This window comes from Lissotriton helveticus, chromosome 9, assembly GCF_964261635.1.
Source record: "Lissotriton helveticus chromosome 9, aLisHel1.1, whole genome shotgun sequence".
NCBI lineage: Eukaryota > Metazoa > Chordata > Amphibia > Caudata > Salamandridae > Lissotriton > Lissotriton helveticus.
Window position 1 is genome coordinate 374,219,502 of NC_136070.1, and position 15,214 is coordinate 374,234,715.

The window sequence follows — 15,214 nt, forward strand, 5'->3', positions numbered from 1 at the left end:
GCTTCTTAGATCAATATGGGTGCGATGCCCCTAAGCTATGTGTGCAGAGGGTTCCTGCACTGCTCTTTGCAGATAATACCTTGTTAATTTCTAAATTGCTGCAGGATTTGCAATAACTCTTGAACTCTTTCCAATTGTTTTCAGTGGATATAGAGCCCTGGATCTTAACCCCTTCCGTGCTCATTACGAGCTCAGCTCGTCATGAGGCACGGTGGCTCTGAGCTCGTCAAGACACGCGCAGTGTTCACACGCGGGGCTAATTCGCCCGCTGTGCTGAGCGTTCTAAGAAACGGGCGTGGTCATGACGAGCTCAGCTCGTCATGAGCACAGCGCCACCGTGCAGCGTGACAAGCCAAGCTAGTCATGAGCATCGTGGTGCTGCGCTCCCCCCAGTGCTGCGGGGGAATTAGCCCCGCGGCGAAGGTGTTAACAGCTCCAAGACCAAATGTATGATTTTTAGTAAACAGTTGTCGACTTCTTGTAAGAGGAGGATGTTAGTGGGTGATACAACCTTAGATGTGGTGCTGAGCTTTGAGTACTTGGGGATTAAATTGACCAAGAACCTATGCTGGACACCACAGGTGGAAAATACCCACTTATCCTTGATTCAACACATAGTACTTATAGGACAAATCCACAGTAAAAACAATATCAAGAAGGGAGGGGTCCAGGATTGGAAAGTTATAATGTGAAGGCCCTAGGGGCGTTTCTTTATGGGGCTAAGCTGTGGGGTTATTCTTACATTAAAGGCCTATCCATAGTTAGCAAAGGTTTTCAAGAACACTATGGAATCTGCCCGAAGGTAAACCACAGAAAATTGCTGATAAGATCGAATTTAGAATGCTGATCTTTTGGCACAGGTTATGGACAACTCCTGCCCTCGAGTCCTACAGTGAGGTTGTCAAAGATTTTTTGGTGTCTGAGTACACACAGAAGATATCTTGGCTCTGTGCTATGAAGGATTTGCTTAATAGATTGAATATGGATGAGTATTGGATAAATCCTAAAAGTATGTGCCTGATTGGCAAGGCCAGTAAAAAAGGACTCTTTTGGGAAAATGTGGTGGTCAACAATATCAGGATGTGTACGGGTTTCCCACCTGTGTCTTTTATTGACTGTTAGCCGCCTATGAAAGTGCCCCTCCACTGCCTAAGAAATTCTATTTGCAATTTTGGTATGGTATCCTACCCATAAGGTCATTTACTAGTCAATGGCAACAGAAAAAGGTGCAAAATGGTGATATGTGTCCGGGCTGTGAGGAGTGTTTTGAAACATCCATTCATGTTTTGTTTTTTTGTCTGTTTTATAAACAAATATGTGCAAAATGGACTGTTCCCTTGTGTAAAATTCTGATCTGTAGGGTGCACAGGGAAATATTTAGAATATTACAGAATGTCACTAGCCAGATAGTAGTCTGTTGTGTGGCCATGTTTCTTAGGGCCTTTTGGATTAAGCATGCAAAACTCATACAGTCTGCTATGGGTTTTATATAAGAATGGTTTTGATGTGGGATGCACTGAGTTGTGACATTTTTTATTTTAAAGATGAAGGTACTATTTGTGATTTTGATACCCTATATGTTTTTAGCAGTGATTGTGTAATGAATATTAGTGCCCTTTTTAAACAATATGCTTATTTATTGTCATATTTAAAAGTGTGTTTTTATGTATTTGTTTACTGTGTAACTATTTGTCTATACTTTTATGATCTTTGGCGATCAAAATAAAGTTCTTATGAAGATGAACAAGAGAAAGTAGTGCCTGTAAAGTAATCAGTGGAAAGACACAAGTAAAGAGGATATACTCCAGCACAAGGACAAACCAAAAAAGAGGAAGGAAGCTTACAAATAAAAAGCAGGCCTTTGAGAATTTAAATAAAGTCAACTAATGTTAGGCAGTTAGCAGGCTCTAAGCCAACTGCAAGCTGAAAATAGGTCTTTTGCTCTGTCTTGTAGGTGAGCCCTAAAAAGCATGGAAAAGAAATTAAAGTATGGAACAGACTTGCTATACTGACCTTACCTGAAAATACAAGCAGTGGTTGTGTAAAATAAGACTTAGTTTAAGTAAGCTAGAGAGTGTCCCATGTTGAAGGGTCACTTTAAAAGATTCAGGCAAAGACTGTAGCTTCAGAGTTTACCCATGTGTGCAATGTCAAATAATAAAATAATGATTTGCTACATATACAATTATTTATTTAGATACCAACCCAACAGGATTCAATAACACATATTTAACAAAAAAGCCAAATGCAAAAAAATACTTAATTCACAATATCATCAACATAGGGAAAATATGACAAAGTTGGAGAAGGTAAAATGTGATGTAAAAATAGCATTTTCCAAACATATAATTTATAGTACTTTTAGCAAAACCAGGTATGCTTAGATACATATTTTAAATCCCTTCAAAAGAGATTGTCAAGTAGATGGTTGTAGAGACAGTCTATACACTTGGAAACTATATACAGACACACATACACAGTGCCACAAACCTATTTTCCAGCTACGTAAATGTAGAAAAATATTTACATAACAAGACAAAGAACACAATTTTACCTGACGTTCATTACAATATAATTGCAAGGACATCCATTATTAGCAAATGAACTTACACATGTTGACTGTAATAAAGTTTGTACAAGGGTTCAGAGCGTGCACAATAGAAATGTTGTAATCAACATTTAGCGGTTACTGAAAGTATATGTAAACAGTGTGAAACACAGAGCAAATGCTGGTCTAAGAACATGTGCCTAACATATAATAAACATACCTGCAGGTCACAGAAACGACTATCACGAACATGAATTCATATATCAAAGAGGCAACCCATCCAATTATTACAACGACAGCTACAAGGGTCTGGCTAAAAGGAAGCAAGAAACGCCCCCCTTATTGTAAAGTATTCTATGAATGTATTGCATGAAAAAAAAAATTGGAAGAATAGTGATCAAATAAGATTTCAAACGAAACAATTCTGTTTTTATCCAAATTAATAAATATCTTTGGCTTTCATTTAGTTAAGAAAGTATGTTGTGTATAATGTGTTTATCACACTACACCCTATCCGGTCACCCCAGTGCCTAACAAAAAACGAACCAAAATTGCACGGTAACACCAAGCTGATGCGAAAACCATCACAATTTAGGATTCAATATCTTCTTGCCATCAGACATTAGTAAGACACTGTTATGCTTCTTAATAGAAGGTGTAACTACAAATTTAAAATAGAGGACTATAACATCAGACCCGTTACATTCTTATTGTTCGGAATGCCTCTTTTGCTATCAAACTGGTAAAACTGCCTTCTGTACATGAGCAACCAATCGCCATTCAAATGTAAAGATGAAAATATTTTATACTTGACACATCCAATCAATTGTTGCAGCAGAGTGCAAAATTAGTTCAAAAATGCATATGGGTCAGCACATCTCAGCAAAGTGACAGATGGAAAACTCCAATCTTCAGGTAACTGGTTGTAGACAGAGATTCGCTTCTCCATTAACATTTTGAGATATGGACAAACTGGGAAAAGGTTGCCAATGTCCCATTTTCTGTTGTTAGTCAATAAACGTCAAGAATACACTTTCGGCACTGTTTAGCTCCATGAGTTATTTACAGAGAGTAGTACTTTGGTAGTAACATTGCCAAACACTGTGTTTTTAAATTAGTAGCAACTAATCGTTTTGAACACTTTTCAACAGTATGTTCAAATTTTATTGATACTCAATGGAGCAGAAAACTTACCTTTACTTGTAAATCATGAACTACAAGACTGTTGATAAATTTGGTAGCACATTACAAAATTGCTCATTTTTTAAATGTTTCAGTATGTTAAACAACAACGATAACATGTCATTGTTCAGCTCCTGGAGAGATTCAGTCAAGATAACCCTGCACTAAAAAAACTCCAGCAGCGTAAAAGGACATTAGTACTATTTAAATATTTCTACCACTCACTTGACTTTACTGTAGGAGCAAGGAGCACTCTGTGATTTAACTTACATAAGTCGGCCTGTCCCAAAAGTGAGTTCCAGAACAGAAATATAAACAGCAAACAGCTGACAAGCAAAGAAACGTAAAAAAAAATACTAGTTCTTTAAAAGCAATCTTCCCAAAAAAGTATCCGGAAATTATTTAAATCTCTTCCTGGGTTACATCTAACAACCGTGGCCAAAATGAACTAGAGGAATGCATCTATTTCACTGGTGGCGTCCCTAACACGTTTTGTATAATTCTTACAATAAAGAATTTGTGATTCTCTCGAAAAAAGAGTTAGCGTTGACTCCACTCTACATACTAAAAAACAATGTTTTGTCAAAGTTTAAGTTTGTTGGATACGTGCTTTTCCGATATTGAACCACTCAACCCGCATGGAACTGTAGTGAATGTTTGAAACTTTGCCATTGGAGCTCGAACACTATGAATACCAAACTGTGTTGGCAATCAAGTAAATCATAAACACACAATTACGTTAAACAAACCACAGCAGTGAATCCTTGTACAATACTCACATATACAGCCCAAAACATATTCACTTCCAGGGCAAAGGTCTGTATTTTTTTCAAACAGTATGAAATTGTCAGTACATTATTCTGCAGCTTCTTGGCCCAGGCACATGCTTAGGTATCAATTTATGGCTAATTGGCTTTTCCTCCTGTAACATTAACTTTACTGCTAAACTAGTACAGTTTAAGGAGCCCCTAACGCCACACTAAACAGTAAAAATGTGTGCTTGTCCTCATTTTGAAGTGCCGTCCTGTGGAAATATACTGACTTATTATGATGGCTACTACATAATCAATGACATTTCTTAATGAAGTGCATCCTATGAACAATCTGGTAGTTCAAAAGCTGACGTGAATACAATCCAAATGTTATTAAACACAGCTAAGCAGAAATTAAGCTATTTCTACCCTGCTTCATGGCACAGTGAAATATCAGTAATTGTTAGAATTTAGCTAACTGACTGCAGGCACCAAGATTCCCTTGATTATGTTATTAAAACACAGGTTGCTTTCTATAGTTATTGTTCTGAACTATGTTGACCTAATACTCTATATACACCTTTGCATGCAGGGAGTTGTATCTGCATAGTCTAACTGCCATACTGAGGTAAGAAGACCGAACAATTTTACAGATGCTTATAAAAGACAGAGGTCTAGCAACAAGGGAGCTGTAATGAATAGTATTATTGCAATAGTTATGTGTGCAACTTCACTCAGCTCAATGACCTGTTTGAAAATGAAATGTGTGCTAGTCTATTTCTTTATTCCACTGAACATGTGATCATTTTGAACATGTGAAAATAAAGCATCCCAAATATGTAGAACTCCCTCTTTTGTATGTGATTGTGGTGTCTGCAGTAATACTGCAAACAAAAATAATTATCTAGACATTTAAATAAAAAGTATTTCGATACCACAAAAGGTGAAGTCAAGACTGCTTTTGTTAACAGCATAAATTATCTTTCTTTAAATGAAGATTCACAAGCTGTAGCATGGTAGCAAAAGAGAGCTACGATGTGGGTTTGAATCTGAAAATGTAAATGTAAAAGAAGTGATCAAATACTGTTGTCATGCATCTTGCTCATCAAATGCAATGAAAAACAGATTCAAAACCTACTATTGTTAAATCGCTTGAGTACATTTTGGAATTAACAGTTTCATATAAGTCATCTTATTGTAAATGATAACTAAAATAGTATGAACTCTTTCACATGATGTTCCCAGTACTATATCTTGAAGGTAACATTAGTTTAAGATTCAGAATGCCTCAATTGAGAAATTCTGGATTGGTAACCACACAGAACTTATTTAACAACTAAAGACCAGCCTTTAGGAGTTCAAATCATATGTTGTTTCTTCTAAAACAGAATTGCCAAAACACCTAACAGGAATGCTACACTGGGTGATATAAAAAGAAATGCAACTACCTGCTCTGTGATAAAGGCTGTGAAAGACGAGAAATAAATTGGATGGCAAGTAAAATGAGTCTAAGAAGCTTTCTGAGTTTTCAGATAAACTATTGCAATAAAATAACAATTTGAGAAATAATTATATTTTCAACGTTTTTTTTTATCCCCTTGGCAAGGATAGGTTCACTTATGGTGAAAGACGATTTGATATACGTTTTGTTCTTTGGGATTATAGGAATTATACAATGTTACAGAAGACTATATAAATACTGCAGCTCATTCATGCGCTGCGCTTAACCTTCGAAAAAATCAGAATGTTGCGCTTTTCATAGGGAAAGGTTATCTAAATAATAAAGTGCAGTGATTTTGCATTGGCTTGCTTTTTTAGCATAACAGAAGTGCTTATTTGTAGTGGTCTTCGTTGAGTAACTCCTTGAAATTGTTGCATAAGAATTTGAAAAATGCCTGGTGAAGCATAACGTTATTTAGAAATAACAGGAACATCAACGGTAAACCCACCTAGCATAAGCCTCCTGTGTGGTGTTTATTTGATGTGTATAGTATAGTGTATGGCTCTCTAGGTATTTGTTTTTAATTCCCTGTTCATTTCCTAAATTGTAGTGCAAAGTGTTTAAATGCATACCAAGAAGATCTAGACGACTCTAGGGGTCATTTAATCTCAGGAGTTGTGGCTCTCTTTCCCGCCTTCCTAACTCCTTCTCTTTTTTATCCATGTATTTGCAACAAAGTGTTGAATTTTACTTGAAGTGCGCCTGCAGTCAGTTGCATAATTTCCTAAATCTTCCTCCGTTTAAGCTTTGCGCTGATCCCTTCTGACCAATAGTAAGGATGTACCTGTGAAATAAGAAATGAACGAACCAAGAGTTGCACACATCCACTGTTAACTGGGCAGCTTGGATGAGTCATTTTTATTTCCATAAATAGTTTTATTTACTCACATCACAACATTTTTATTTCCCTCAGAAAATCTGCTTATATTTTTTAATTGTGTATAAGACTTTTAGCAGACTATTTTATTCACACTATTAACAATCACAATGTACAGGTTGAAGTTTTTAAATGTACAATACAACAGAAAATGGCTGCAGCAGTGAGGCACTTCTGAAACCCATAAATGTAGGCATCCAAGTGCTTAGAAGTTACCATAAGGTATCTAAAAAGTTCTGAATGACGCTCTCAAGCGTCCACATTTTGTTGATGAATGTTGCATATAGTGCAAACATGGGCAGTTAAAGAATAGTGAAAAAGTCTTGCATTCATGACAAATGGCTTCTACATCTCATGCTACAGTTATAGTCTCTAATGTCCAATCAGTGTGCAAATAGAGACGCTGAGTTGATATATGCCGTTTGAGCATGCCCATGTAATATCTACCATTACTGTCACAGGAATCACAAAGAGCTGCTTGCTATGTCACCTGAAGCATCTAGGGTAAGGGACTATCACAAATGCAAAAGCATAACCAAATTGGAAAACTATGTTACGTTCAGTTTGGCACTAGGTACCCGTGTCAATATCATATGCCAAATTATATATCCACGAAGTGTAGAAAATAGTCCAGTTGTCAAGTTGAAAGGAGTTCCTGTTTATGGGTTCCACTGTGTGATTCCGGAAACGTGTCTAATCTTAAACAGCGCATAAATGAATTGAGTGCAACAGTCTTGGTTACTATTCTTTGACGCCAATGTTTTGGTTTGCAGAGTTTGCACTATCTTCACATTGCTCAGGAGAGAAGAATTCAGTCCTCCCCTTGACGCCATTTTTGTGATTCTTCCTGGCGGACATCTGGTCTGATCTGATTTCTCATCCCGCCTAAAACATTTGAGGTTGCTTCGGTAGCAACAATGAATGGTTTTACCACAGCAGGTGGAATCTGACGAAGGACTCCTCCAACCGCACCAGTGACTCCTCGGTTCTCATGCTCCCGTGCAGCAGTTTCATAGATGGTATGTGCTGTGTCCGTAATCCCCTGTAGATATGAGGTGACAACAAACCAATTATTCAAAACAAAATTAGAGCCATCAATTTGTACATTTAAAAAAAAAAGAATTGTGTATTGAGAAATAATTCAGGGGCCTTGGAATAGGATAATCTCTCTCTTCTACCCAATATACTCACAGTTAAGTCTGGATAGAAATAACATTTCTAATGGAGATAACCCAATAAGTTGGTAAGGTACCATGTTTCGATATCTGGTAAGCCCCATATTTCATACGGAGGAAGACATACGGGTTAACTTGATACGAGCAGTGAATTCCACCTGAGGTCAAGTGACCTTTTAGAGGACACAACCCCTCTCAACCATTGGCTGCATTGCTATCTCTAAGATAGTTGTGCTGCCAAGACTGCTCTCTTATTTTTTAAACATCACTCTCTATCTTACTCAGCTCTTTTTCCAAGCTCTCGGGGGATCTTGTAGTCTTGTGTGCACCGATGAGTGGCAATGGCCATGCACCAGCTCTGCGCTGACCAAGGAGGTTTGGGTACCACTACCTTTAAGGCCTACTACCAAACAGCACAGTTACAAAGGCTATCTCGCTGGCTCTATGGGGTGTCCCTAGGTGAAATTGTTGTAGTCCATAGACCACTTTGCTTGCCCAAATTATATAATCTGGTACGTCCTCTGACTTATTCTCCCCCAGTCTTCCCCATCTGGCCCTGGTAGCACTCTGCTTTCTTGTGCGTCTCCGCTTCCTTAAGAGATCTCCATCTGCATATGTTCCCAACATACCATTGCTGGGGTTTCTGCATCAACACCCTTTCTTAACCAAGATATCCTTCATACATTGGCAAACGATTGGTGTGGACACTCTAGGTCAGTGGTTCTTACCCTGTGTCAAAGGACCCCTGAAAGTCCACAAAGCCTAATAAGGGAGGTTTGCGATTGCTTCAAATAATAAATAATATTGGCAGATTAATAAGATGTTTAAATAATAAAGAACCAAAATGTGAAATTCAACATTTTTAAACATTCTGGAAATGTGAAGGAATTTGATGTCGGTGGCTAAATATTTCATTAGTATCCTTAGATAGATTCATGGAAGCAGTGCATGAGCATCAAAAAGCTTATAGTATGGGTGATGAGTGGCCTCAACTGAAGCTCCAACCTTCTGATTAAAATTAGGATTTTAAATTTTTGTGAATAAAAGATTTCATAATATGTGAATTTGTTTGACGAATGCTTCTTTCTGCATTTTTGTGTGTATTGAACTGCAGTTCAAATCATCACAAATTTGTAGGTCAGTGTCCCCGACGACCAGTAATGATTCACTAGGGTCCCTGGATTCCAATAACAACTAACAGTGGGGGTCCTCTGGTTCCAGTAATGATTAAGGGGCTCAGTACAATGGCGGACGGACGAGCGCCCGATCCCTATAGAAGCGGGATTGAGACCGCCCGACAAGGAGTCAGCGTTCCCACCTGCTATATTTGGATAAGACCATCGAGTAGGCGGTCGTAAACGGCCTTTTTCTCCAGCTACTTGTGCTGCGGCCTTGAAAAGGTCCACAGCATAAGCCACAGTAGAAAAAGGCATTTTGCAAACATCCATGCACCGTGTGCCAGGCACCATGCAGTGCCTGGCATACAGTGCATGGATGTTTGGAGGGGCCACCACATGTGCCCCCCTGGCCACTTAGCAGTGACTCAAGGGGTGATGGGGGCCCTGCTTGGAGTCCTCAAAGTGCCGTTCTGGCTGCCTTCCCATGGCGGTGGGATCACAATGAACAGGCAGTTAAAAAGGGACATCGTAATCCTGACGTTGGTGCCTGAGCAGGCACTGCCTCCATTCAGAATCACGATTCTGACTGCTGTCCCGTCAGAATCAGTAGATCCTGTCGGAGGCAGCGGTCCGTACCCCAACAGTCAAGGGTCCGAATGCCTCCATCGTAATGCGGCAGTCGGCCTGAACGGTTGTCTGTCAATGGGACCACCACCACCATCGGTCTGTTGGTGGCGCTACCGCCAGCATCATAATGTGCCCCTAAGTGAGGGTCAACAGATGTCAAGAGGTTAAGAACCACTGCCCTAGGAGACCAGTTCCAAGGTAGACTACCCCAATCCTTTCAGACTTTACAAGTACAAAATGTTCTGCACGAAGGACAAGTTATGACCTACGGCCTCCTGCTTCGCGTACTTTGCACTAAATAGGTGATCATAGACGTAGAGCCTGAAACTCATCTGCCTACCCAAACTATATACACGAAGAGAGCGGACAGACGATGTATGAGTTGGTTGTATAAATCCCAGCAGACCCAATTGCAAGTCACCCTTCGATATCTGAGAGATTTTTGAAGACTGAACTCTGGAAAGCTTTCCATGAAAAATATAGGGCATGGCTCTTGTATATCCAAGCCCTGTCTAAATACCAGGTACAAACTGATTGAATTCTTTATCCTTTGAAGAGCTTATCTCTCCCCTGCTAGGATAATTAAAATTTTCCTTGAGGCCTCTGCCTCTTGCTTGTGCAGCACCTCCCCCACAGCCAATTTATATAATAAATTGTGGGATTATCTATCCGTGGTAGATTACTGTATTTAAGTGTTCCAGGTTTTATCAGATCATACTGGAGCACCTATCCCACTTAGATTGGAATCTTGTGTGCTGGGTTTGTACAACCATAGAATTGCTACCAGCTTTATAGAGTTGGGTATTTTACTTTTAACATATGATCATATCCTGGTGGCACACTCAGCTTCATTTGAATCCTGATGCTCAATAATGTTACTTTGGGCCAAGGCTAAAAGCATAGGTCTTCACAGAAAAGAATGCAAAGGTCTCCATGAACATCCAATTGCTGATTGGGAGTCCCTGTTGATGGCTCAGGCCGAGGAGCCAAGAGATGACACACTGCCCTCATGAACAGACTCACTCAGTACATTCACACTGCACTATCTAACCATGGTCCCTCCTCACCTCACTTCAGCTTCCCACCTCACATAACATCAGTAGCGTACATCAGAACACCAGTCTTTCTCACCACAATACATTTTATCTGTAATTATCTCTTGGCAGATGCTCATCCCAAACCTCACTTATTTCAACATTGCCAGCCTCTGTTGTTTTTCTATTCTTTTTCTTAACACATTAGTATTGCATATTACACCAATTGTTTAATACCTTCAATTCTCTTATATGGTATACTTTTTCCCTTAGTTTATTCCCTTGCTACAATCAGGTACTTTGGATTATGCTCTATACCGTCATTACCTATGGATGGTAATCCTACTTAGCTACCGCTAAAAATATATACAAAATTAATAAGAATGTATGCTATTTCATTGACTATTCAAAACTTTAATAAAAACGTGTTTCGCAGAGATGTCTTCATATATATATCCAAGAAACCATCTGTCTCCATATTGAGTACTAAGCTCTGCAAAGTATGATCAGCATTCAAACAACGATCACACATTGTGGTCCTATGGGTATAGAATAAATTAGACCCTCCATGTCTTTCTATAGATGGACAAGGCTTCAGGAATATGGTGGCACATTTCTTGATGAGCTCGCCCCAGTCAGTTAAAAGATCTATCAGAGAGAGAGTTGGAAAGAGAGGCAGTAGCCTTATTGCTATCAGAACGTCATGACTGCAGTACACGAAAAGATGTGGAATACTTAAATTGAACATCTTGGTGTTTCTTCCTCTCGCAACTGTCATTTCAATTTCATACTGATGTACTGTTCACTGAACTATATCCTGTCAGCACTAATTGTATTTCAACAGTATCATGGCCCTTGAACTTAATAATCTTTCAGTCTAAGGAGATTTTATCCAGTGGTTTAATCAGCCCACTGACCAGGCAGTGTCTCTCATAGAAGATTGGGTAGTGGCCATCTGCCCAAGATCAACATATCGGCTGAACATCAAGCAGGATATCTCCAAGGTAACATTTTATGCATACTTGATACATGCAAGTCAAGCATCTAATCGCTTTCCCTTGGAAAAATCACTATGGAATTTCATTCAGATCAACACCTCAGTCTATCCAAAACCACTCAACACCAGTCACGTTCCAATGAAAAGGAATTGATAATCTTTTACCATTGATAACTGAAAAGCCTACTTACCTCACTCATTTGCAGATTTCTTCAACCACCTAACTGGAGATTATCCTAAATTTCTGCTAAATGGTTTCAATTCTGGCCAAATACCCAAACCATTGCACCCTGGCAAATAAATACAAGGCAAATGTAAATGTGAGAGCAAAGTCCAAACGTGGTGCTCAACAGATGTAGCCAAGGCAAAATGCACCATCTGCCAAGTGGCAAGAAATCTGAGGAAGCCTTAGGATCTAGCCGCCAGCCGGTGTCGTAATTGGCATGGCCGCGTTAGCGATTAGCTGAAACTACACGCTGTCCTCCTTAACTTGGCTATGAATGAAAACGCCATTTTGAATGTTGCGGCGGCCATCTTAGACCATAAGCGGCCTCGTGGCCGGCGTGCCCTTTAGTCCGTTGTCCGTTCCACTGACCACTTCAGTCTGCCCAGCAACAGGCTATTTTTAGTACTGGTCAAGCTTGCACATGCGCAGTCCCAACTGACCAGTAAGCCTTCAGGAATGTGCGCCAAACTGACCAGCGGAGTTGTGCCCCCTCCAATGAGCTGGCAGTGTTCCAAAACATGACCATATATGTATATAAATGTGTCCTAACTTGTGCCGCCTACCTTTTATTGCCCCAAAACTGTATATAAATCGGGGTCACACCGGTGTTCGGTGTGATACCTCTTGCATTACCCAAGGGTGCTGTTTGAGTGTACCACCACCCCATGGGGTCTTAATAAACTTGTTCTTTGCCTTTTACAGTTTCCGTGCCAACAGTTCTTGAGTGTAAGTGGGTTATCTTCGGTGCATGTAGGCCTTGGGAACCCTGATTACTTCAAATTGGCGACCACGAAGGGACTCATCGGTGACTCGGATGCCCGAAGGAGAGGTCGTGACGAAGGCTTGGAAACTCGCCATGGACGCGCGCTGCCACGAGTGACCCGAGTCTTGGCTCCCACGGTGTTTCTTCCTTTCCTTCCGATCTGACCTTCCAGGTGGCGCCGGTCCCCGACTGAGTTTTCGATCGTCTGTGTTGCCGGGAAAGTGCCGTTTGGCTGATTTGATCACAAGACCTTGGCAGTTGGAATCTGGACATTTGAGAATTTGGGTAAGAGTTGTGTTCGGTAAGGTAGTCTTCGGACGCTTACTGAAGTTCTATGATATGTGTTCGGTAAGGTAGTCTTCGGACGCTTACTGAAGTTCTATGATTTGTGTTCGGTAAGGTAGTCCTCGGGCGCTTGCCGAAGTCCTACGATCTGTGATTTGACTTGAGTTAGCTGACGTTTGTGAATTTGTGATCTTTGAACTTATATGTGTAGTGCACTTCACATAGGCAGGCATGTAGAGATGTTTCTCTAACTTTGTTTTTTTTCCTCTGAGCGGCACAGTTGTGTGAAGTACTGTAAGTGCCATTTTGTACGGTGTCACGCTTTCGTGATACTTTTTGAACATGCCTGTTTTTAGCACACTCCGAGGGATGTGCTGTCTTGGAGAGGGTACCACAATTAGGTTAGCGGAAGCACAGCCGGCTCCCCCAGAGGGAGCACCAAATCGCGAGATGTACATCAAACTTGGCCTTCCCCCTATTATGTACAGTAAATTATGGCATAAGTACACAAAGGCCGATCCTGAATTGCAATGGCCTCTACATGGGTCATTCGATTTACGTAAAGTACAGTTTGTAGAGCAATGTTTGTTTCAACGCAGGTCTAGACAAAACATGTTTGATTGTGTGCGAATGTGGGAGAAAGCGGTGCGTGAGCGTATGAAGCGTGAAGTTGCCTTGGCGGACAAAGAGCAGCGCAAGGCTGCTCGGGATAAGGCTTTACAGCTTGAGGAAAAGGAGGCTCAGGAGAAGAAAGAGAGGGAGGAACGGGAACGTAAATTGCAAACGACTGGTCAATTTCCTATTCGCCGACCGCTTTATCCTGTCCTTAATAATGAATTTGATGATTTTTCATTGCTAGATCGGTCACCGCCTCCGTACGTTTCGCCGACGGCTCCAGCTGAAGATCCGGGAGATGATGGGCAGGATAAGTCGGAAAAGAAAGGTGTATCCGCTCTCAGGTTTACTGCGGAGAGGTCCGCACATTTACGTAGTTGGGCTCGTAAAGTGAATAAGAACTGTGTTTCTCAGTCTGAGGTGATTGCAGAGAGGGGTAAATGGTCGGAACTTGAATTAATGTACTTTTTGTCTAGTTTGGCGGATGAAGTTGTTGCCGCGTATCGTGATCTTTCAGATACGTTAGAACCTAAAGCTTTGTCAGTGCATCGTGAGAATTTGGATAAAGGTTTATTTGATCTTGCAGATGTCGATGGCCTATTCAAGCAACTGATCCAATTGCGAGATGAAACGACCAGATTGCGGGAGGAGCGGAAAAGGAGGCAAAAGGAGGCCGAATCGGCGCCTGATGAGCAGATTAAGGAGTGTTCTCTCCGGGGTTCAGATAAGAGTTCTGCGTTGCATGTTATGCCTATGCGTGAAGCCGCGCCCTTGTATGTTCCACCTAAAGGGGAAGGTACAGATGATGATAAATCGTCAAAGGATGCGAAAGGGTATTTTGTATATAACTGGGTATACACGCCTTGGAATAGAGCAGATGTTATGGCATTGAAAAATTCTCTACCTGATCTTCGAAAAAATCCGGCGGCATTTTATGAAGGGGTGGAAGGGGCTATTTCGTCTTGTGTGATGACTCTTGTGGATATAGATTTGTTCTTTGGGTTAATTTTACCACCTGATATGTGGAGGCAGATTCGTAAAAATAATGATGAAACAATATTGGGGGGCACATGGAAAGAAATAAATGCTGCCGATTTAGATAGGGAACCGGCATGTAAGCCTTGTCAGTTAATTCTAGATCTTCCGGCAGCTATTTTGATTAAATTAAAGACGCTTGTTCCCTCTAAAAAGATCGATTGGACTATGCTAACGTCGTGTAAACAGAAACCCGATGAAACGGTTTCAGATTTCTTTACACGTTTTGAGGAGGCATTCCATGATTACAGTGGTCAATCTTTAACAGACGATACGGGTCGGCATCTGTTTGTAGATAAGTATGTGGCTAATCTCCTACCGGAGATTGCAAAACGATTGAAGTCGAGTGAAAGTTCCTGGGCCACGGCGACCCCAGCGTCTTTGTTAACTATGGCTCAGTACTATGAGCGGCAGGAATTGGAGGCTAAAGAAAGTGTAGAGAAAAAGGCGAAGGAATTGAAAACGAAGGTGATGTTGGC

The 15,214-nt window shown here is 40.6% G+C and overlaps 1 protein-coding gene across 1 annotated transcript in view; it reads right to left on the reverse strand.

The window, feature by feature from the left end:
* Window positions 1–2,169: 2,169 nt before the first annotated feature.
* ATG2B (autophagy related 2B) overlaps window positions 2,170–15,214 on the reverse strand; it is a 1,105,913-nt gene continuing 1,092,868 nt past the window's right edge. Inside the window, exon 42 of the mRNA XM_078660122.1 lies at window positions 2,170–7,902. Coding sequence (XP_078516248.1) covers window positions 7,672–7,902 — 231 coding nt within the window. The 3' untranslated portion in view covers window positions 2,170–7,671. The remainder of the gene's footprint in view (window positions 7,903–15,214) is intronic.